Below are 22,443 nucleotides of genomic sequence, written 5' to 3'. Positions count from 1 at the left end.
GATACAGAAACAAGTGAAAGCAAGGGCGAATGTGATTAATTTAGCTCTGTGATGCTCTAGCAGATCTACCTGAATAACAGAAGTCCTCTGTTATTTTGTTGATAGTGCTAAATCTGGATTATTGAAAGATTTCAAAAGTAACACCATAACATAAGGGGTAAACAATTTCTATATGGTAGAAAGCAGACATTTTACAGTAGCTCAAAAATGTACCCCACCCATCCTGCTGCTATCACAATTGCATCAGCCCCCTGTTCTCGTTATGTGACATTCATTTCCTTGTTCTCCCTTTCTTCAAAGAAAAGCCACAATAAATGAGAGGAGAATTCAAAGAGGAAGGGGACAAGTGAGGTTTTAGCGGTCGCCTCCAGGAACAGGTTCATTTAATTGAAGTGTGTTTTGGTTTTATTTCAAGGAAATGAGGATCAGTGCGACTTTAATGCAGTATTTGTGAAATGCCGCACGTAGGAAAAAAAATAACATTGACACGGTACAGGAGCAGTGCCGGTAAATCCCTAAAAGACTTCAATGTTATGTTTTGGCTCGGATGTTTTGAGGCCCTTTGATTAGCCTCTAAATCAATGGGCAGCATTGTTGTTAGCACACACACATGCACACACACACACACACACATACAGGCTCTCATACATAATGCATCTGAATTTAAAAGTCGCATATTTGAGAAAACCTTCATGTCTGCGCTGCACCGTAATGAAATAATCAGTCTTATTTTGACAGCAGGAATCTACAAAAAAGTGAATTTGGTTTTTCGTCAGTCTCCTCGGCCGCCGCGTGGCTTGGCTGCGTATTAGCGTTGGAGAGCAGTAAGTGCCCGCAGAGAGCCTTTAAACATGCGCTGTGTTCATTCGTCTCCCGCTGTTCTCCCTCCCTGTCACACAGATTGATGGCCGATCCCGAGCGTTCTACATCGCCAAAGAGCTCGTTGACTCGGAGAGACTGTGAGCACCTGCTTTTGTCGATTTCCCAATTTGAGCCGGTTCTCCTGCATGTCATCACAAACATCATCCTCTATCAACACCTAATGTTTTTATTTTTTCTTTCTTTCTTTCTTTCTTTTTTTGTTATGATTATGCCCCTATTTTGCTCTCCAGCTCCTTCCAGCTGTATCTCTCCTTCTTCTCCCTCATTCATCAAGCTGCATGCAGAGTAACTGACAGCCAATTACACAAGTGTCTTTCACCAGTCTTGCTTCTTGCCCTGCTGCCCACTTAGCCATTCCACTGATGTAGTTTTTTCATCATGCATAATTTAAATAATTAAACGAGTCTCGTAGAAAAATGAACTTAGTTGTGTAGAAGGTTTTAAAATCCCCCTGCAGTTTAATTAGGTCTAATGCTTCTCTCTTCTTGTTTTGCAGACACATCAGTGCCCTCAAGCACCTTCAGGAGGTAAGAATGTCTTCACTGGCACGCCACAAAAGTGTCAAATGGTTGGAGGCCTATTAAGCTGTCTTGATAACATCATATCCTGTGTGTCTGCTCCCCAGTCTCTGTCTCCTTCTTCCACCCCCTCCTCTTTGCAAGGGTCCATTCAGGTTTATCAGTGTTGTTGCAGCAAGATCCACTTCCTGGTTTTGACAAAGTTGACATGTTGTACTCTGGTGTGGTCAGTTGTAAGATGACGCAGTGTGCGCACCCGAGGCGCTCCTACCGATGCCGTCCTTGTGTCCTTATTCATCTGACGCTGAATGTGTGCACACACCCACCCTCGACTGGCAATCTGCCACCTGAAGGTCACAAAAAAAAGCAGGCGGGTCCTTTTATATTTTTTTCAACTGGATGCGCAGCTTGAGCTCCTCATGACCAGGTGTGCCATCCAGTGGAGAATTTCCCTCTCATTAGAGGAAGAAGTAAAGTTATTGTTGGACAGAGGATTTAAAAGTGAGCTTTGGTGAGCCAGAGGTCGGCCATGCATCACAGCCAACTGTTGTCATCTCTTCCCATCGTTTCTCACTCAGTGCCTGTCATAACAAGACCATATCCCTGCAGAGGTACAAACAAAGAGGGATATTTGACACCTAAAATGACCTTCAGTGACAACTCTTATTTAATCCAGATTTAAAAAAAAAAAACATTAGAAGTGAAAACACTGGCAACATGGTGTGGAGAAGTGGCTATTAAGTTGATGGTTGCCAGTACAAATCTGACAGGTAGAGTCATTGAAGCCAGGGAAGCCCATCAGTCAGCCTGTACCTTCTAACCTTGAATAAGGTCATAACCTGAATTTCTTATGTGTGCCCCTTCACCATGATTTATTAAAGCCTGCTGTGAGTACAACATAGCAGCTTTGTGTAATGGGTAATTTGATGCCATTAAACAGCAACTAATGTAAATATTATACAATGGGCCCCCACTTATAATCATATATCTGCAGTCTCATCATGATGCTTGGTTATACTAATTAGTTGATGTGTGGCAAAGTGCAGGCAGAAGCGTATGCTGCGAGTCAATATGGACATCAGTGCATCAGTAGTGATTCATTTTTGGGGAGTAATTAATGAACCTTTTTGTTCTGTGTAAATGATCTGTTACCAGAAATTGTCACTTCAATAGACACAGAGTAACCTTGCGTTCCTCTTCGGTGTTACCATACCACCGTTTCCGACACCTTTCAAAGGTGACATTGAGGCCATTTTTATCATGCATTTGCATAATGCACAGGGGGCTTGTTATTCTTCAAACTTCAAAATGTGATCTTTTGAGATATCAGTCACTGTTTCATGCAGCCTGATCTCATAATTAGGATGAAACAGAGATATTCCAGCCGGGAAACACTCCAGCGGCACAACATGCACAAACACACAGTCTGGGAACAAACAAGGAGCAGCGTAAAGTGAGAGGCACACATGAGCTATTGTTCCATTGTTTGATAAGGAATAACATGAACACAAAGAATTTCCAGGGCCATGCCTCCACATAGGAAGGGAGGCTGTGCTCCTCTTCTATGACTTTCCCCATAACTGCTTCAGCATATGAGGTCTGGACTTATTATTTTCTTCTCATTTGTGACCCGTGACCCCTGAACAGATTCTCTATGCCGTATTATCACTGAGCACGACTGGCTGCTCAACCGAGCGCTTAACACGTTGCTTCTTGACCTGCCTTACGTGAGGAAAATCGGGATAAGGTGGTGAGCTAATGGGCAAAAAGGACGGGAAAGCTTATTCATCCATGGATCTGAGAAGTTGTATGTTTGTGTGTAAGCTGAGGAATCTGACCTGATCCGTAAAAGCAGGTGTGAGAAGTGATGAATGTTAACTCATACGAGATCGATTGCACATGATGGACGGCGTGTTCTGAAGCGCCTGGTGTCACCAGGTTATCTCACGGCCTGGGACATCTCTATTTGTTTTATGGCTGCACGCTACTCAGAGCTGGGATTGATGGACCCTTATGCACTTATACCTTACAGACTCGCCACAGCTTTATAGACAGTAGTTAGTTGCAAAGCTTTGCTTGTAGAGAAAAGTGATATTTTTTAACAGTGTTGACATCACCTAATGATTCACCTACTTCCTTTTTCTTTTTGTGTTCATTTGCTCAGTAGATAAATAACCTCTCCTCCAGGTTTTCCTCCCATAAATCCTCATATTCATCCTTTTAGTCACTGATACTGTAGCTCTGAATGCCTATTGCACACTATTTATGTGAGTTGAATGGATTTAAGAGACCCTAATTCACTGTATATTGGTGTATGCTGAGAAATTAAAAGCAGGGGCAATGTACAGAACAAGATTGTAAGGTCATTATGCAACACCACCTGAAGCAAGGCCACCTTTCCTGAATGCCTGGACACAGACCAAAGTAATGAGATGATATGAGGGGAGGGTAGCAGGAAGGATGTTAAGGAGGATCTGACCTTCCTTCCATTTTTCTCTTGGTTCCTCATTCCTCTGTATCTTTCATTTCTTCTGGCTACCCCCCCGCCACCAACACACACACACACACACACACACACACACACACACACACACACACACACACACACACACACACACGCATACACACACACGCACACACACACACACACACACACACACACCTTCCTTCTTCAAGCCTCACAACAATTTCCTCCATTCCCTTTTCTCTCTTTTTCCCCATACATTTGTCTTCTTAAAAAAAAAAAATCTTCTCACAAATCCTGTTTTCCCTCTGTTGTGCAGGACTTTAGGTCAGCGGTGACTGAGGCAGTGGATGAGGAAGGAGACCCAGTGCTGGAGGAGCAGAGGTTGGGGGAAGTATTGGGAGTCCTCCCTGATGTGTACACCCTCCATAGCAGCATCTTTACTGAGCTGGAAGAGCGTATTAGTCAGTGGTAAGAAACACAATGGTACATTGGTATTTTTGCCAGTTTGTATTGTTTTCATTGTAGCAGTGTTGTGGGCACATGTTGAGACTTTCACAGTGGTGATAATTTACTCTCCACTGAGGCTCTTATAATCACTGTACACTATTCTAACTCCACTAAAAGGCAAAGTGCAATAGCTTCAGAGGGTCTTGGTACCCACTGCCATTACTAAGCTCAGGTCTTTTGTTCTCTTGTGATCCTTCCAGAGCAAAATGGTTTTTGTAGTTTTGAATACATTTAGCAAATTGGGTGCTAATTATAATTGCTTGTTAAGAGTTGTCAAACATCCAGATGACAAATGTATGACTTGAGTACCTGAAGTGCTGGAATAAAGTTAATAATTCACAAAATGTGAATATATACATATATAAGCTCAGACTTTGAATTTTTCTGTGGGACTTTTTCTTTAACAAGAAAACAACTTTATGTGATTAAAGTAAATTTACTTAATCACTGATTTTCTTCCCTGTGAAGGGAGGAGAGTCCAAAAGTGGCAGATGTGATCTTGTCTCGTCGGGACAACTTTGCCGTGTTTGACACCTACATCTCAGAGTATGACCGCAGCATGTCTTTACTCGAGGAGAGCTGCAGGAAAAACCCGGCATTTGCCAAAATCGTCAAGAAATTTGAGGTAAAACACTGAACAGACTGACCGAAATGTGTCCACATAAAGTCAGCTCTTGTGTTTCCCGCCAAGTCTTTCTTTCTGTTGCCATTTTTCTTTTTCCTTTGGCTTATTGTGTGTTTTTGTGAACTTGAGTTCAAAAAACAGTGCATAATAAAAAGGATCATCTCAGGTTCATTTTAAATGCTCATGGAGGGCAAGTAAATAGTCATGGGTGCAGAAATCAGACCTAGTGTTTCCCCTGGCACTTACTTACAGCTCTCAGCTTTTATTTTTGTCACCCAGCTTCCACAGGGAGATGCTGGCCTTTCTGAACCTCCTCTATTCCCTCTCCTCCTTCATCTAACTGACCTTTCTGCTGCCATGCTCGCATATTTTTATACCCACTCCACAGCAAATGTTCGTTCTTTCTCCAGCATGAATCTCTTCATCTGGGAGGTTGGATTTGGGTAAAGGGATCAACAAAGGCTCAGTCTAATATGGTCTGTGGCTTAATACCATCACAGTGGTCAAAAATCTGTGCGCATGGTCCACTTAATAATCCCTACTTTATGCTGCTATTGAATATGAACATGTATGGCCGGAGCTGGTAACAACACAAGTGACATATTTTAACTAAAATGCAGGATATTAAGAAAGCTTATAGATAAGCCCACAGATGCAGCAATCTCATCTCTACCCTGCTGTGTGTTGCACTGAACTGATTTTACTGAGCTAAAACTAGTGTGAAGCAGCACACAGGTGACCCTGAGCAGAAAATCTACAAAATGAAGATGACTGACTCTTTATATAAGCCTTATCTCCCTCTGGATTAATTGACATAATGCATTTCATTAAAAAGCACTGCCCAGGCTCATCTATGTTGCACTATTCAGCTCAGCTCCTCTGTAACCAAAAGCACGCGTTACCAGCTCCATGCTGTATGCTGATTCGCTGTGAATGGCTGACACAATGGATCCAAGCATTTCTGGTTTGATAAGAAAAGCGAATGGACAAGGCACCAACTGTCTCTGCTCATGAATATTCAACAGCAGCTGCCTCTTCCCAGAAAAAAGAAAACTTTGGCTCTGCCAGATCAAATATAAATGGGAGAGGAGTGGAGGTGAGAAATGACTCATAGCCGCGGACAGTAAACATTGACCTTTCGTGTCTTACGACATGTTTCCACACTCGGAAAAGCTCAGCTTTAAATAACCTTGATCAAAGTCAATTATGTGCCTCGACGTGAAGGTGATACAAGCTCCTTTTCTTACATCGTAACCCACTGCTACCTGGAATAGCCGTGAATGGCTCGACTGGTCTGAATGATTTGTGTGGTTTGTCTTACATCTCTAAAAGTATCACCCAGTGTAATAGCGACTATTAAATTCTCCTGGGAGGATCGCTGGAGCTGTCAGTATATATACACCCTGCATTTACTTTTCCTTTATTACATATAAGCATGTAACGTGCAGTCTGTCCTTCCCACAGTCCCACACCAGGACATTAGGTGTGGGTGATGAATGCTGTGCTGTATCAAAGGACTGCTTTGGGAGTTACATGGTGATTGTGACCCCACTGTAATCAGGGAGAAAGAGGGCTGAGGGAGAGCAAAAGAAGATCATAGATACACTGTACTGAGAGGTATTGTGTTGTTGTTTGATGCTGGTTTTGTGGCACATCACAAGTCGTTATATCTCGGTTAAAGCACTGACTCTGGTACTTGTCTTCACAGCTTGCTGTTATTTTTGTGCATTTAAAAATAGACAATCTTCATTAGACTTAGCTATTTTCAGTCCTTACCTCCCTCAACACCTCTGTTTCCTTTTCCACTCTCCCGGCCAATTGCTTTTCAATGCCACAAGCCAAAGTCCTGCAGTATAACTGCTAGTAATTTCATTGTGGATGTGGTGATGACAGTGATAAAGTAGCCGCAGACCCTGATCAGATCACTGCTCGACCCTTACAGGATTACAGCCTCCTCTCAACAGCCAGTGTTGCTTGTTTATCACACCATCTATAAACATGGGCCAACAACGGTGTGAAGTGTTTTGTGTGTAACCTCTGTGCAGCTGTGTTTGTGCCCCCGCATATCTGTGTCTGATTGTTTTTGCGGGGCGATCGTCATATGCAAATTGCGTGGATCTCGTTAGACTGGAAGTGCTTTTTCCAGAGCACTTCAGCTTGGATTTGTATTCATGTCATTGCATGAATGTGTGTAAATGCTGCACGTTTCCTCCTGTGCTAGAAGCCTAGGGGGGCAAGTGGGAGGCTGTGCAGCAGGTGGACAGAGAGCGATAGGGGGAAGAGAGCGATGGAGTGAAATCCTTGTAAAGGCAGCTGGGCAATGAGGCAGACAGAAGCTAATTAGAGCCACAGCCTCCTTTACAACTCCCCAATTAGATCAGTTGCGTGTGCAGGCAGCAAATCAGCTGGCCGTGACGGAGTGTGAGAGGTGTTTTGTTTTTTTTGTGCATTTGTGTGAATGTGTTTATTTGCCAGCACGATGCATCACACACTTGCTCTTCTCTCCTCCTTCGTTTGGTTTCACCCAAACAAACTGCAGGCTAATTACCATCTCTCGAAAGCTACTTCCTCTTTACAAGTGTCAATTGGATGACAATTTGCAAGCAGCACTTGAGCAGAGCGGATGTTCGGAAAACATAATGGAGAGCTGGTTATTATTGTTCTCTGCATCATGCAGTGATCAGCAGGAGAGGAGGAACGAAGGGAGACAGAAAAATAAGGGTGGCTCAAACAAAAATCTGAAAAACAAAACATGCACATGCACACCTACATACACAGAAACATAAAGAGAAGGTGAGCGCATATGACAGCCCGCTCATTAAAAGAGGCCTCAGCTTTCTCCTACTTCTTGACTCCCACAATCCAGATAATGAAGACAGAGCAGTGTGTTTAAGTCATATCACATCCTTCCCTTTAGAGCCCTAATCAGTGATATCTCATCACCAGCCAAGGTCTGTGTGTGCGTGTGCGTGTGTGTGTGTGTATGTGTGTGTGTGTGTGTGAAAGGATGCATCATTTGCACACTGCACGCATGTGTTAATGCGTCTGAAACCGGATGATAGAGCTTGTTCATGTGTCTACATGTGTATGTGTTTGGGCAGTGTAAATAAGATGAAAATGCTGTTTCCCGCAGGAAACCTCGCTAATGAAGGATGGGACTTCATTGGATTAGAAAAAATGTGTGTGTGTGTGTGTGTGTGTGTGTGTGTGTGTGTGTGTGTGTGTGTGTGTGTGTGTGTGTGTGTGTGTGTGTGTGTGTGTGTGTGTGTTACCCAAACCCCCACTGCTTCTCTACCGCTTAGGGCATAAATACCTGTCAGAGACAATTAGATCCTGATTGATTTTCTAAAGCTCCTTCTGATTGTGCCTGTTTTTGTCCCCTTTCACCTGCAAATGACTGCACTGAGAAGCAGAATGGGAGTCGTTCGGGTTTTTATGTGGGCAGGAAAGATGTGTTAAGGTCAGCCTGTCCGTTAGGTTTCCTTTGGTCACTTGTGCCCTCGATTTACAACAGTGACTTGTACTGGTTAACCTCTTTAAGGAGACAGAGAAGTGGCTCTTTGTGTATAGCTCAGGGGCACCACTGCGCTCTTTTGTGGGATCTTACAGAGGAGAAGATATTTAATTTCACAATAATTTTGTTCTGCTGAAATGATGTCTGTGGTGTACGATTCAGCAAACGAGCACTAATAAAAACCTTTCCATGTAGACTAGTCATAACTGATGTTTTAAAACCCTCTAAAAATCTAACGTGCATGTCCGTGTGTGTGTGTGTGTGTGTGTGTGTGTGTGTGTGTGTGTGTGTGTGTGTGTGCAGACAAAAAGCCCAGAAGAAGCAGAAGTCCCACTGAAACACCAGCTGCTGCAGGTTATAGTGAGAGTGCTTCAATATCGCATGCTGCTCACAGGTAACAGATAAACACATACATGTATGTATACAACTGCAAGGCAAAACTGTAGTTTTTGTGTAATATCAGCTGTTGTTTCCACTTGGGGTAATTGTTGTGGTACCTTAAGCAGTTTTGTTTTCTGCCGTTAGCTAACAGTAGCCACCACATTCACACAGCATAGAGCTGTGGACCCAGGGGTTATATTGGGATGAGGCTCTTCAGTGTCATTGTGGGGCACTCAGCCTTTTCAGCAATGTGTATTTTTGCAGCACTTTGTTTTAAAGATACAGTTTCAGCATAACTGCAGATAGATCACACCTGTGAATATTCACATTTAGAAAGGCTGTACACAAGAGCGAAACCCGGGTGCGAGAATTGTTCAGTTTGTTTCTTAGTAATTAATATCAAAAATCATCTGTTTGAATGTCTTGTTTTCATATCTTCTCTCTGTTTCCCCCAGATTACCTGAACAACCTCTCTCCTGATTCGAAAGAATACGAGGACACTCAGGGTAAACCTGAACAATTAAGCCGTGTGATAATAACCTGAATTGTAACCTTGACTTATTTTTTTGTTCCACTGCCTGCTGTGCTGACACACACACTTGCATGCAGCTGTATCAGGGCCTAGCTGTTGTGTTGCAGCCAATGAGTGGGACCCTTTTGAGTCCAACACGCTCTCTTTCTTTCTCTGTTTGTGTTGCAGCTGCCTTGGTGATTGTGTCCGAGGTTGCAGACCAGGCCAACGACAATCTGAAACAGGGGGTGAGTTTCTGAGTCTGGATACACCCCATGAGTTCACATTCAGACTGTGTGGCTCCTGTTGAGTTTGACAAATCCACAGCCCAGCTTTGCCCGTTGCTGCGTCTTTATTCTGCGTGGCCATGAAAGAACAATTTTCAAGCGTGAAGAGATTAGACAGCTGAGGTTTCTCTCCCCGTGAATCCTTCTTCCAAATGACTTGCTGGAGTGAAGGGAACCTCTATTCCTCTTTGGCGTCAGGCTCTGCAGCTTGTTGATTTACGCAAGGGGCAAGGAAAGATGATGTCATCAGAAAGTCCCAGGTGTATATTACAAAGGGAGCAGTGTAAAGGGTTGACATGACTTACACTCTCCCCCATCAAACATGAACTCTTCATGGAGATAATTATGAGTGAGGGAAGGGTTTGTGAATGAACTGACAAACTGTTTTTCACTGCCAAGTTCCCATGTGGATCTTTGGCTTACCTCCTCTGTTTATCACGCCTTTTTTCTCATCTGTGCACAAGCACTGACACACACACACACACACAGACTGACAGACGGTGGTAACATGTCTGTCCCTTTGTGCATGAAAGCGAGGCAGGCAGGAATGGACGTGATACTAAAAAAGGATGGCAGAGACAGAGGGACAGCGATGGTTTAATTCTTTGTCTTCTCTTCCGTCAGTCACTAGATGATCTAACTCCCTGCTCCTCTTCTTCTGCAGGAGAACTTGTTGCGTCTGGTCCACATAGAGTACAGTGTGAAAGGGAAGAGGGACCTTCTGAAACCTGGAAGGGTGAGCATCATGAGATTTTGTGTGACAATATTACTGTTGCACTGTCAGAACACAGCAACACTAAGAGATCTGAATGCCGGCGCTCTGAGGTCCCTTTGAAAGCATAAAAAGGCTGGTCTTATGTTACTGTAAAGTTGTAAGCATCAGTTTTGCCAGTCTAGCACACAAAGCTTTAATACTATTTCTTTTGGCAGATGTTTGTCAAAGAGGGCACACTCATGAAGGTCTCCAGGAAAAGCAGGCAACCACGACACCTGTTTCTGGTAATGGCATTACATCAGATGCACTGTGTGACTTAAAAGTAATTCCAAATGCTGCAAGTTGTTTTTGGGAAAGATCCACACCACTGTTTGTTAATAACCTTAAGAGGGGATTGGCTTAGCTGAGCCTAGCTTAACATAAAAAGAGAAACAAAAAAAGGTAATAATCATTAGAAAATCTGCCTTTTATCTTATTTATTAACAACTTAGGATATATCTTCTTCATAAAAAAAAAAAGTGATGGTTTTGTCCTGGTCTGTTGGCAGAGTGCAAATTCAAAATGACATTTTTGTACAGATTGATGTGGAAGCTGATGCAGTAGTTAGCTGCTGTAAGAGGTCCTGTTACAGATAGATTTGCACACCTGTAGTTTAGCTGACTTAACCAACTGCTAGCCTTAGGTTCATATCAATGATACAGACTAGTATTGCTTTATATAACCAGAGACATGGACGTAGCTTCCATGTCTGAAAAATGGAGCCAGTGCAGAAGTGCCTTAAACCTGCATTCTATCTGAATGCCACCAGATGGCGATCACTGTGGTTCAGATCCTATTGACCTCTATGGGAAAATGGCTTACTGTGTGGACCGCTCTAAATCCTTTTCTGCTGAATTTACAGGCTCAGTCACTCATTTCGGGTCATGCTGAATAAAAATTAAGTCTCTTTGGCAAATCTTGGTCATACCCTGTTTCAAAATGCAGGATTATCTGTGGTATGAAGACGCAAGCTCATTGGCTAAGGAGTTGTCAGTCACAAGTCAGTAGCCAATGAGTTTGCAGTTTCACAGTCAGACCCGCCCGTTCTTGTCACATTAAAAAAAAAAAAGATGTCAGTGGCAGAAACATGCATCCCAAGGCTTCAAAATGGGATTTCATAAGCCAACAGCTGACATCACCGTAACTAAATCCATTTTTCATATCGTCTGTGTATGTAACTCATCATCTGATTTATGACAGTAGACCCTGTCTTTGTTAGAAACAGAATTTTTTAAACATTTTAAGGCCAGTACTGATATTTGATGATTTAAAAACCAATATTCCCATATGTCAACCGATATTTTTTTTCTTTTCTCCGTCTGGTGCCCTCTGGTTGACAAACTGCAATGTCAACACTCATAATATGGTTGAAGGGTGTTTCTCTTGTCTCTTTTTTACGTTTCTAATCTTCATGTATCAGCTTTTATAAATGCCATTACCAGTAGATCAGCAAATAGCTAATATCAGCCCATAATATCGGCCCACCAATAATTTAGTTGGTCTGCAGTTTTGGTTCAAACTGGAGTATATGATGTTCATCCGGAGTAACTTATTCACACAATTGGATATGTCTGGTTATGATGTTTGTTTCAAATGCGTTATTCATTATTTTACACACATTTACCAAAACACAGGCTCACCTCTTTGGTATCTTTGGAAACTGCAGTCTCTGTTAGAGTTCAAAAGAAACTTCTGTGGGTTTAAACCAGGTATGGATGGACAGCATTGGTTAAAATGACTGAACAGTCAGTGAGCTTTTTAAAATCATCTGTATATTGGCAGCAGCACAGTTAGAAAACACCTGCCATATTATTTAGGAAATGCTAAAAACAAAACTGGCATGGTCTGCAGAAAATGTGGAGGAATGTCAGGCAGAGGTAGGGCTGCAAGGTAGGTGAGGTTTGTGGGGAAGGGTGGGGGGCACAAGGCCAAGGCTGTAAACACCACACCCATCTATCCAAGGGCCTCCCTCTCCACCCTTCTCCTCTTCCCTCCTCCCCTCCCAGGACTTGTTTTCCAGGGCCCCACTTCCTTACAGGATGTTTGGTGTGGGTCACTGGATGCCGGCTTCCTGTGTATTGGGAGGGGACTGACAGCGAAGTGAAGGCCAGACACCCTGTAGAATGCAGGGAGGAGGTGGCGGAGGAGGGGTGGTGGTGTTACACAAACACATAACGTGAAGCAGAGAAGACCTATCTATTGTTTCATGTGCAATCAGTGCTGTCTCATGTTATGAATTTCCTTGGGCAGCATATCTCAAAAGGATTTTCCAAAGAGCATATAACGTTGAGATACTCTGGATTTAATCATCTTTTTTCATTTTATTCTCTTCCATCAGTCTCGCAGTGTTTCGAAACAGCCCAGCAATAGCTGAAAATGTTAGTGGTTGATACTTGTAGGCTATTAGGGCTATAAAGCTATTTGCTCCCTTGAAGTCGACAGCTCCAGAGGTTCAGGTGTTATTTATGGGCCTTTAAAGAAACTGAAATACAAAGAGTGCAGATGAAAGCAATCAGCCACCTCTGTGACAGAGAGAAGCTGCAACCATGTCACAAGCCTGGGCTCAGAAAAGAAAGAAAATCGAGCTGAATGAGCGAGAGAAGGGATCAGAGGGAGGATGGAGACCTAGACAGATGCCAGAGGAAGACGAGAATGACTAAAAGAGGCAGGTAAAGGAGGTGAAGCTTTAGAGGATGAGATGAAATGCCACTGAGGAAAAAGTAAATGTCTTAGTTCTCGAGGTCTCAAGTGGATATATTTTGTGTCTGTGAAATCTGTTAACTTGGCACTTGGTCAGATTTCTGTGGAATGAGTAAATGAGCAGTGTAGGGTGGAGCAGAGGTCGCAGGCAGGGCTTGGGCTTGGCTATCATGCTCTGTTTTGTCTCCAGCCAGTCAGCCAATGAAATGCATTACTGCGACTGTTTGTGTTGTTGTTGTGGTGAAGGTGGCCGGTTCCACCCAGTTCTGGTTCTCAGTGTAGCCTGAGAAGGCTGTGAAGGCAAGGGGAGGCCTGGAGTCTGGAGCAGGGTGGAGAATTCCTGGATGCTGCCTATATGGCCCCAGCGGATGTTTAGAGCACACATAAGGTGTGACCGATGATGTCATTTCTTTTGTCTGTGTTGTGAAACACTTCTGAGAACACAATAGACTCTTGGTGCATTCAGGGGATTCAAAAGCCTTAAGTCTGACAAGCAAATAAGCATTTTCCTTACAGTAATGCCTGATTTTGTTGCGTGCATACATGGGAATTTTGTGCTAACAGGATGCACAAAAGTGTCTGTGTTGTGAAACGCAGTGCAGTCGTAAAGCGTGTTGCTTCTATTAAGATAACACTACCGCCACCTCGTGTGAGCAGGTGGTATTGCGTCCTGAGTAGATCATTTTCAGACCATAAGGAGAAACTCCAAAAATCCAAAATAATTAAAAGGCTCAGTAAACAAATATATCGGTGAATTTAAAAAGTAATATTATAAATTCATTTACTGTTTTGTTTTGGGCAATTTCTGTCTACCATGTAAATGTTTGCTTACTTATGTTTATAGCAGTTTACACGTTCACCAAACAAGCAAAAGTTCCTTCATTCGATCCCGGGAAAAGACACAGATCCCTTTGGGACTTTGTCAGGAATGGCATGTGGCATAAAAATCCACCAAATCAAATATGCGGCGCTCCCTGCTGTGGCAACCCGTTGTGAATATGGGAGCAGCCAAAAGTAGCTTTTATGTCTATAATCTGTTATTCTTTTGAAAACAAATAGTGAAATCTTGCATGATATACCTCTTATATTCTCTTTCCTTTTTTCTTCTTCAGATGAATGATATAATGCTGTACACCTACCCTCAGCAGGATGGGAAATACAGGCTGAAGAACACACTGTCTCTATCAGGGATGAAGGTGCATTAACTTTTCCTTTCTCTGAATGTCTCAGATGAGTCCTCAGTTTTATGCACAAACTTTGTGATCTCGTCTTGTTTTTTAACACATAGGTGAGCAAACCCACACTGGGCAATGTGCTGAACTGTCTTAAGATTGAGGTGTCTGACATCACTATTACACTCTCTGCCAGGTGAGCAGCTGACATCCAGATCTCTGAAATGAACAGTTTCTCTCTTGTTCCCAAAGAAATCTGCACATACAGTCTGAAACATCAGGGGCATCAGGTGTAATTGTACTTCTGTGTTTTTCCTTCAGTTCTGTTGGAGAAAGGGAGGACTGGTTCCACACCCTAAGCCGAGCCATAGCAGACCACGCGGCAGGACTCTGCACATTTGGAGGACCCTGCAATGAGGTTGGAAAAATAACTCCAGTGTAACACAATATACAAATTTTGTAATTTGCTGCAGCTAACGGTGACTTTTTTTTTCTCTTTGAGAATATAACTGCACATGATCAATGTAAACGTGAATGATACTAAAATTAACAGATGAATTCTGAAAACAATCCAGCTTCATTCTGGCTCAACATCTTTGTCCAAACAGGCCCGCGAGAAATTGTGGATGGCCCTTGGTGAGGCTGCACCTGTGCTCGTGCCAGTTTCCCATGTGATGATGTGCATGAATTGTACCTCTGACTTCAGCCTCACCCTCAGACGACACCATTGCAATGCATGTGGCAAGGTCAGACACACAGCCTGCTCTCACTTGAATGTGGTTGGTGAAGAAAGGAAGACCTTTCACTGTTGTTGCATTACTGATACCACAACAGTGTCAAGGATGTCACTGATGTAGTCATTCTCTTTGAGCAGGTGGTGTGCCGGGCGTGCTCCAGAAACAGATACCCTCTGAAGTACCTCAAAGATAGAGTGGCCAAAGTGTGTGATCACTGTTATGCTGAGCTCAGGAAAAGAGGTGAATCTTAGCTTTCCTGGCGCAGAGGTGCCCCGGGGCCTGTTTCAAAACTCACCGTACAATGTAAACTTTATTGTTTCAGGTTATTGCTTCAATAACATAATGAGTTCGCATTTCTCTATAGGTGGAAGTGCGTCAGCTGCCTGTGATAACTCCAGCCCTCGGACTCGCCGGGCCAGTCGTCCTCTCTCTGCTGTTTTCCAGAGTCTGCAGCCCCCTAGTCTGTGGAAGTCCCGGAAGGGCACATCCCCTCTCAGCCAGGTGGACTACTCTCCGTATAATATCTATACCCTTTTTTAAAATCCTGATATCTATTTTACAAGCTTCAGAGTGACAACTAATAGAGATAGTCATAGGGTAAATACCAAATCCTAACCACTAGACCACCAGGGAGCTGGGTGTGCACTAGCCATGAGTGTATAGTGGCATGACTAAAATTTACACCAGCTGATCAGTATAGGGCACAACAGCTGCCACTAGGATTCACGCTACCTTTGTACCCCTGTGTCTGGGTTCACAGTTGTAATAAACACCTGACTTATCATTCTTATCATTATGGGTTCAGGAGTCTGAATGGCTAATATCTTACAATTAACCTCAGGTGTCACTTGGTGTGGAGGGCTCCACCATGAGTGGGAGTTTGCAGCGCCGGAAGAAGAGCAAAAGGAAGTGGAAGCGACTGTGGTTCCTCCTCAAAGACAAGGTGCTCTACACCTTCACAGCCCGTGAGGTGAGGGGGCACAGAGTCTCCCACACCAGCCCCAAAGCATTCACACATTGTTATCATCACTCAGGCAAATTCTTACTGTATTTATCCGCCGCTTTTCAAGTGCATGACAAATATTTAACTATATATCCACTTTTCAACTTTTTCAGCCTCGTGAGCAGAACACACTGACTAATAAAGGGATTCTCTGTGCTCTCCCTCTCTCTTTCTCCCTCTGTTTCTGTTGACACGTCTGATCATTGCACTGCTTTGTTCTTCTCAAAGCATGAACAATTTATTAAGTGGTTATTGCTGCTGACAGACAGATTGGCATTTTTTAACTTGTGCCTGGTTTCTTCAGGATAAAGTGGCTTCAGAGAGTCTGCCTCTGCAGGGCTTCACCGTCAAGCTGACTGAGAGGCCAGAGGGAGAAGAAAGCAGCAACGTATTCCATTTGTACCACAAGAAAACACTCTACTACACCTTCAAAGCAGATGATCAAAACACTGCGCGCAGGTCAGTAGAAATGCTTTTAAAGGCAAAACCACATTTAAGGCTTTTATTTTTGGATCGCCTTTTAAAAGGCACATTCCCTGACCAGGAATCATATCCAGACCGCAGCAGCGAGAGCATCAAATCCTAACCACTAGACCACCAGGGATCTGTAGCAAGGCATGTGTGGTATGTTGGGCAGCAGGCAATGAGCAGCTGATATCCTGCAGTGCAGCATAATGTACTCGCCATGCAGTCGCGCCTTCTCATGGAAGATTGCTGTACTGAGCGTTAATGAGTCTCATGTCTTCTGTTAATGTTTGCACTCATTTAGCTGCATTCATGTTCTCTAATGCCGAGATGTTTTGGTAGAATGTGTCACTCTGTAAAAGATGACAGCAGGCTTATTAATACACTTGTTTTAATAAATATGTGACAGTTTGTGGCATCCCCATTTTACTGGTGAGGAGTCAAGCTGGCAGGCTGTGTTTATTAGAGTGGATTAGTTTTGTTTATCGCATCCAACTGAATTTGAGATTTACAAAAGGCATCAATTATTATAATGGGCCATGGCAGTTTATTTGATTTGGCAGTTTACTTGTTACTTACTGTCAGCCCTTTTATGCAGGTTTTTTTTTTTTTCTAGTAAACAGTTTAAAAGACTGCATATATATTTTTGAAAGGTATTTGAGTAGGGGGTCTTCCAAGATTCAAATTGGATTGCTCTGAGGGGCTCAGGGGTTGGGATGAAATACAAAGAAAAATAACTCTGAGGCATTTTCGTTTAAATATCAAATGAAATGGATTTACTCTCATGGAGCTCCATGAAATCTGTTCTGACTCCCTGATGAAAGTCTGCATGCCTTTTTTAAAAAAAAAGTTAAATATAACATGTCACGAGAATAAAAGAGAGCCTTGGATAATTTATTTTATTTTTTTTTACTTTTAAAGTTCATATTCTTATTCAACAAAATGATGGAATGTTATTTGGAGCACAGGTAGATAAATACAGTCATTTGAAAAACTAAGTACACCCTTACTGCTACTATAGGAATTAAGAGAGTAAGTAGAAACCAGGTCCTGCTAATCAAATGTGAGCAGCTCTATAAAAGCAGAAGTTTGGCCAGTTTGCTGGTCTGGAGCATTCAATCTTCCCAGGAGTGAGCGTCCCAGCAAATTCAGCCCAAAGTCAGACCATCTGATATTCAGAGAAACTACAAAAAAAACCCCCAAGAGCCACAGCTCAGACTCTACAGGCCTCAGTTAGCATGTTAAAGTTCAGGACAGTACAATCAGCAAAAGACTGAACAAGTATGGCTTGTTTAGAAGGGTTGCCAGGAGAAAGCATCTTCTCTCTAAATAAAAAAAAAAAACATGGCAGCACGGCTTAGCTTTGCTTTGCTAAGTTGTATCTGAGTAAACCACAAGACTTGTGGAACAATGCCTTCTGGACAGACCAGACCAAAGTGGAGATGTTTGATCATAATGCACAGCACCATGTTTGGAGTAAACTAAAGACAGCACATCAGCACAAACACCTCATACCAGCTGTCAGCACGGTGGTTGAGGGTTGATGATTTGTGTGTATTTTGCAGCCACAGGACCTGGGGGCCGCGGAGTCATTGCATCAACCATGAACTCCTCTGTATACCAAAGTATTCTAGAGTCAAATGCAAGGCCATCTGTCTGACAGCTAAAGCTTGGCTGAATTTGTGTCATGTAACAGAACAATGATCCCATGCACAGCAGCAAATCTCCAACAGATGGCTAAAAAAGAAAAGAATCAATGTGCTGTAATGGCCCGGTCAGAGTCCAGACCTCTACCTGACTGAAATACTGTGGAGGGACCTTAAGAAAGCTGTGCAAAAATGAATGCCTGCAAACCTCAATGAACTGAAGCAATGTTGTAAAGAAGAATGGGCCAAAATTCCTCCACAACAAAAACAATTACAGTTATTGCTACTATAGGTGGTTTTACAAACTGTTGGGTCATGGGGTGTACTTAGTTTTACTTACTTAGATGTGAACAAAAAAAGAGCAAACCACTGAGTTTTTTTTTTTTTTAAATCATTTTGCAAGATGTGATTTGTTGGTAATAGTTACCAAATAGCTAATGTAATAGCTATGTAATAAAGAAAAGTTGTTAATATTTGTATTAACAATTTGGTATCATATTTCAGGGACACAAGTTAACTTTTAAATCCAGCTAAAGCCAAAAACCCCATGATATGTTAAAAAAAAAAAAGCCTAATGATCCATTACTTTGTGTTTCAGATGGGTCAATGCCATGGAGGAAGCCACTATTTTATAGCACCTGCTAAGTTAAATAAATCAGGCATCCGCTCTGTGAGTGCAACAAAGCTACCTGCTGCATCTGAACTCAGACCATCAGTAAGGATTCATCACATCTGGCCTTTTGTGGGATATTAAGTGACAGATCAAACACCTGGAAGATTTCCCTCAGAGGAATTCTGCTGTGCGGGGAAGAGAAATAGAAACCTTGAGTTGGAGTATGACGCATAAAGATTTTTTCATTTCCAGTGTGCAGATCCAGTCGGGTTCACAAGAGCCTTCACTTTTCGGGAGCAGCTCAGATTACCTTAAATACTTCACCTGAGAGAAAATGTTTTATTTCCTCTGTTTCGCCTGTTTTCAGTGCCACCCCACAGATTTCTGCACTTTCCCCAATTTTGATGTTTTGTTTTGGGGTTTTTTGGTGTATTTTACCCGAGTTTCCACTGGATTATGAAACCACTCGTTTTGTTCTGCAGGTGACATCCTTTCACATCATTTCCTTTGCAGTTATGCATGACACAGTTTCGAGGTTACTGCAAAAACATTAAAAGCATTTTTTGCTTCAGGGTAGTATGCATATCTTGTGTTTGCCACCACTTCAGAGAGATACTTGGTATTCTGAATATATATTGTGAAGTATACACCGCAGATATTGAAGTGAGTTATATGATTTATCTGTATAAAAATTGTGCTTCATGATGTTCCTAATAAGGGTTCATTTTAATCATCATGGTATGTGTACATTATTATTCTTGTGGCGTTTCATGCAGTCTTACTCTTCTATTAAATCTGCAAAGCTAAGAAACGACCCTCAGCATGCTGTCCGCCCAAGAGCATTTCTTAAAGGATGAACATTTTTTTTAAGATACTTTCTATTTTTTAAAAGTTTTTCACACAGTTCTGAAGTGCCAATTGCTTTCTCCCTGTTGAATGCAGTGCATTTTGCAAGTGATAAAGACTGTGCCTCATTCTTTATGTTATCATAGTACTGTATGGAGGGACCTTGCTTTTTATCTACTCTTACATACTTTAACCTTATGGTATTTTTGAACAGTTCAGTTACTGTGCACTCACATACAAATATGCTATTGTGCCATTTTTATGAGGGCCTTTTTAATGCTGTATATATGCCGCTAGATATAATCATTCTTTAGCTGTTTTATTCAACAGGAACAACTTAAAAATGCCACTGTCATACTACCTTCATCCTTACAATATGAGAGTGATCTCAGACACTTGTGCCCTAGAAGTTCATTCATTATCAAATGTCCAGTTTCTCTTAAATAATCCATCTAAAGGCATTATCTTTTTCATTCAGAGTGCAGATCCATCATCAGACAAGCAGCACATAAAGTACATGTTTGAGTACTCTTCAGCTTTTCTAACCATTTCCTGTTTGCTCACACCTACAGTGTTACTATGGCTGTACCTCTATAGCATATACTGCATTGTAAATGTTTATGTATATAGATGCATATGAAAATAAACTAACTGAAATGTTTACTGTGTGGGCTTTCACTGTGCCGTGCTGTGTTGCAGGCTTGTTTTTATACACGCTGTTTTTTTAATGTATTTATTAAAATTTTGCATCAATGGAAATCAGAATCTGTAAAATGACACCCATTGCAATATAGTAACTCTTGTATTAGTCATTGTTAGGTGTGTGGTTCTGGCTTTGCTGAGGAGGGCACTGGATGCTCAGAACTGGCTGTGCAGTTCATCCTCTTATCTCTGACAAAATAAGCTATTGTATTAACTGTTGCTATGCACTGTATTTTTTTTTTTTTTTTTATATATATATTCCACTGTGCTTATCTCCTGCTGGTGATAAATACCGGGGTGATGGAGAAATGAGAACACAATGTACCTACGCTTCTCTATTGCCTGTAGTGCTGAGAAACAGTTTGGCTAAATGACCCTTTAATCCAGAAGGGGGCAGCAGTACATCATATCAAACAGCCAGCTTACATATTACTGATAGTCTGTGAGCACCAGGAAACAGCTGGTGCTCACTTTAAAGGAAGTGCCAAAATAAAAGACATCTGTCCACACGATCAATCCCACTCCAACCTCTCCACCATGCCCAAGACCAAAGAGCTGTCTAAGGACACCAGGGACAAAATTGCAGACCTGCACAAGGCTGGGATGGGCTACAGGACAACAGGCAAGCAGCTTGGTGAGAAGGCAACAACTGTTGCCACGACTATTAGAAAATGGAAGAAACACAAGATGACTGTCAATCTTCCTCGGTCTGGGGCTCCATACAAGATCACACCTCATGGGGTAAGGATGATTCTGACAAAGGTCAGGAATCAGTCCAGAGCACACAGGGGGACCTGGTCAATTACCTGAAGACAGCTGGGACCACAGTCTCAAACATGACCATTAGCAATACACTATGCTGTCATGGATTAAAAACCTGCAGGGCATGTAAGATCCCCCTGCTCACACCAGCAAATGTCCAGGTCCATTTGAAGTTCAGCAATGACCATCTGGATGATCCAGAGGAGGCATGGGAGAAGGTCACGTGGTCAAATGAGACCAAAATAGCGCTTTTTGGTATCAACTCCACTCGCCATGTTTGGAGGAAGAAGAAGGATGAGTACAACCCCAAGAACACTGTCCCAACCATGAAGCATGGGGGTGGAATCATCATACTTTTGGGAGTGCTTTTCTGCAAAGGGGACAGGATGACTGCACCATATTGAAGGGAAGATGGATGGGGTCATGTATCGTGAGATTTTGACCAACAACCTCCTTCCCTCAGTAAGAGCACTGAAGATGGGTCATGGCTGGGTCTTCCAGCACGACAATGACCCAAAACACACAGCCAGGGCAACTAAGGAGTGGCTCCATAAGAAGAATTTTAAGGTCCTGGAGTGTCCTAGCCAGTCTCCAGACCTGAACCCCACAGAAAATCTTTGGAGGGAGCTGAAACTCAATGTTGCCCAGCAACAGCCCCGAAACCTGAAATATCTGGAGAAGATCTGTATGGAGGAGTGGGCCAAAATCCTGCTGCAGTGTGTGAAAATTTAGTCAAGAACCACAGGAATCATCTGACCTCTGTAACTGCAAACAACGGTTTCTGTACCAAATATTAAGTTCTGTTTTTCTATTGTATCAAATACTTATTTCATGCAATGAAATGCAAATTAATTATTTAAAAGTCATACAATGTGATTTTCTGGATAATTTTTTTAGATTCTATCTCTCACAGTTGAAGTGTACCTACAATAAAAATTATAGACCTCTCCATTCTTTGTATGTGGGAAAATATATATATTATATAGCCAGCATAGTATACAGGAAGATCTGTGCCGAGTATGACCTGGAAGTCCTGAGGTCAAAATGGGACGCGCCTCCAGGGGGGGTTAAGAACAACAGAGTTAAGGTCCTGTGGGACTTCCAGATTACAGACAAACTTGTGATGGCTAACCAACCGGACATCGTAGTGGTGGACAAACAAAGGAAGAAGGTCATAGTGGCATATATTGCAATACCAAGTGACAGCAACATCACGAAGAAGGAACACGAGAAGCTCGATAAATACCAAGGGCTCAGAGAGGAGCTGAAAAGGATGTGGAAGATGAAGGTAACAGTGGTCCCCGTGGTAATCAGAACACTCGGGGCAGTGACCCCCAAACTGGGGGAGTGG

At 42.5% G+C, this 22,443-nt stretch overlaps 1 protein-coding gene across 2 annotated transcripts in view; it reads left to right on the top strand.

Moving 5' to 3' along the window:
* The window catches only part of fgd5a (FYVE, RhoGEF and PH domain containing 5a), a 32,730-nt gene extending 12,456 nt beyond the window's left edge, over positions 1 to 20,274 (top strand). The window contains exons 4-21 of one of the 2 annotated variants that reach the window (XM_030729535.1): positions 901 to 959; positions 1,379 to 1,409; positions 4,184 to 4,335; positions 4,843 to 4,999; positions 8,817 to 8,907; positions 9,350 to 9,400; positions 9,595 to 9,653; positions 10,357 to 10,428; positions 10,623 to 10,691; positions 14,259 to 14,342; positions 14,435 to 14,514; positions 14,640 to 14,736; positions 14,927 to 15,064; positions 15,193 to 15,295; positions 15,420 to 15,556; positions 15,897 to 15,998; positions 16,363 to 16,517; positions 18,768 to 20,274. In XM_030729535.1, the coding sequence (XP_030585395.1) occupies positions 901 to 959; positions 1,379 to 1,409; positions 4,184 to 4,335; positions 4,843 to 4,999; positions 8,817 to 8,907; positions 9,350 to 9,400; positions 9,595 to 9,653; positions 10,357 to 10,428; positions 10,623 to 10,691; positions 14,259 to 14,342; positions 14,435 to 14,514; positions 14,640 to 14,736; positions 14,927 to 15,064; positions 15,193 to 15,295; positions 15,420 to 15,556; positions 15,897 to 15,998; positions 16,363 to 16,517; positions 18,768 to 18,804 (1,674 nt within the window). In that variant the 3' untranslated portion in view covers positions 18,805 to 20,274. Of the gene's footprint in view, positions 1 to 900; positions 960 to 1,378; positions 1,410 to 4,183; positions 4,336 to 4,842; positions 5,000 to 8,816; positions 8,908 to 9,349; positions 9,401 to 9,594; positions 9,654 to 10,356; positions 10,429 to 10,622; positions 10,692 to 14,258; positions 14,343 to 14,434; positions 14,515 to 14,639; positions 14,737 to 14,926; positions 15,065 to 15,192; positions 15,296 to 15,419; positions 15,557 to 15,896; positions 16,026 to 16,362; positions 16,518 to 18,767 lie in introns of both variants that reach the window. The other variant, XM_030729534.1, reaches the window with a different exon arrangement.
* The last annotated feature ends 2,169 nt before the right edge of the window (positions 20,275 to 22,443 follow it).

This window comes from Archocentrus centrarchus, chromosome 5, assembly GCF_007364275.1.
Source record: "Archocentrus centrarchus isolate MPI-CPG fArcCen1 chromosome 5, fArcCen1, whole genome shotgun sequence".
NCBI classification, from domain to species: Eukaryota; Metazoa; Chordata; class Actinopteri; order Cichliformes; family Cichlidae; genus Archocentrus; species Archocentrus centrarchus.
The sequence above is the reverse complement of the archived record's forward strand: the minus strand, read 5'-3'. Positions and strand labels throughout refer to the sequence as shown.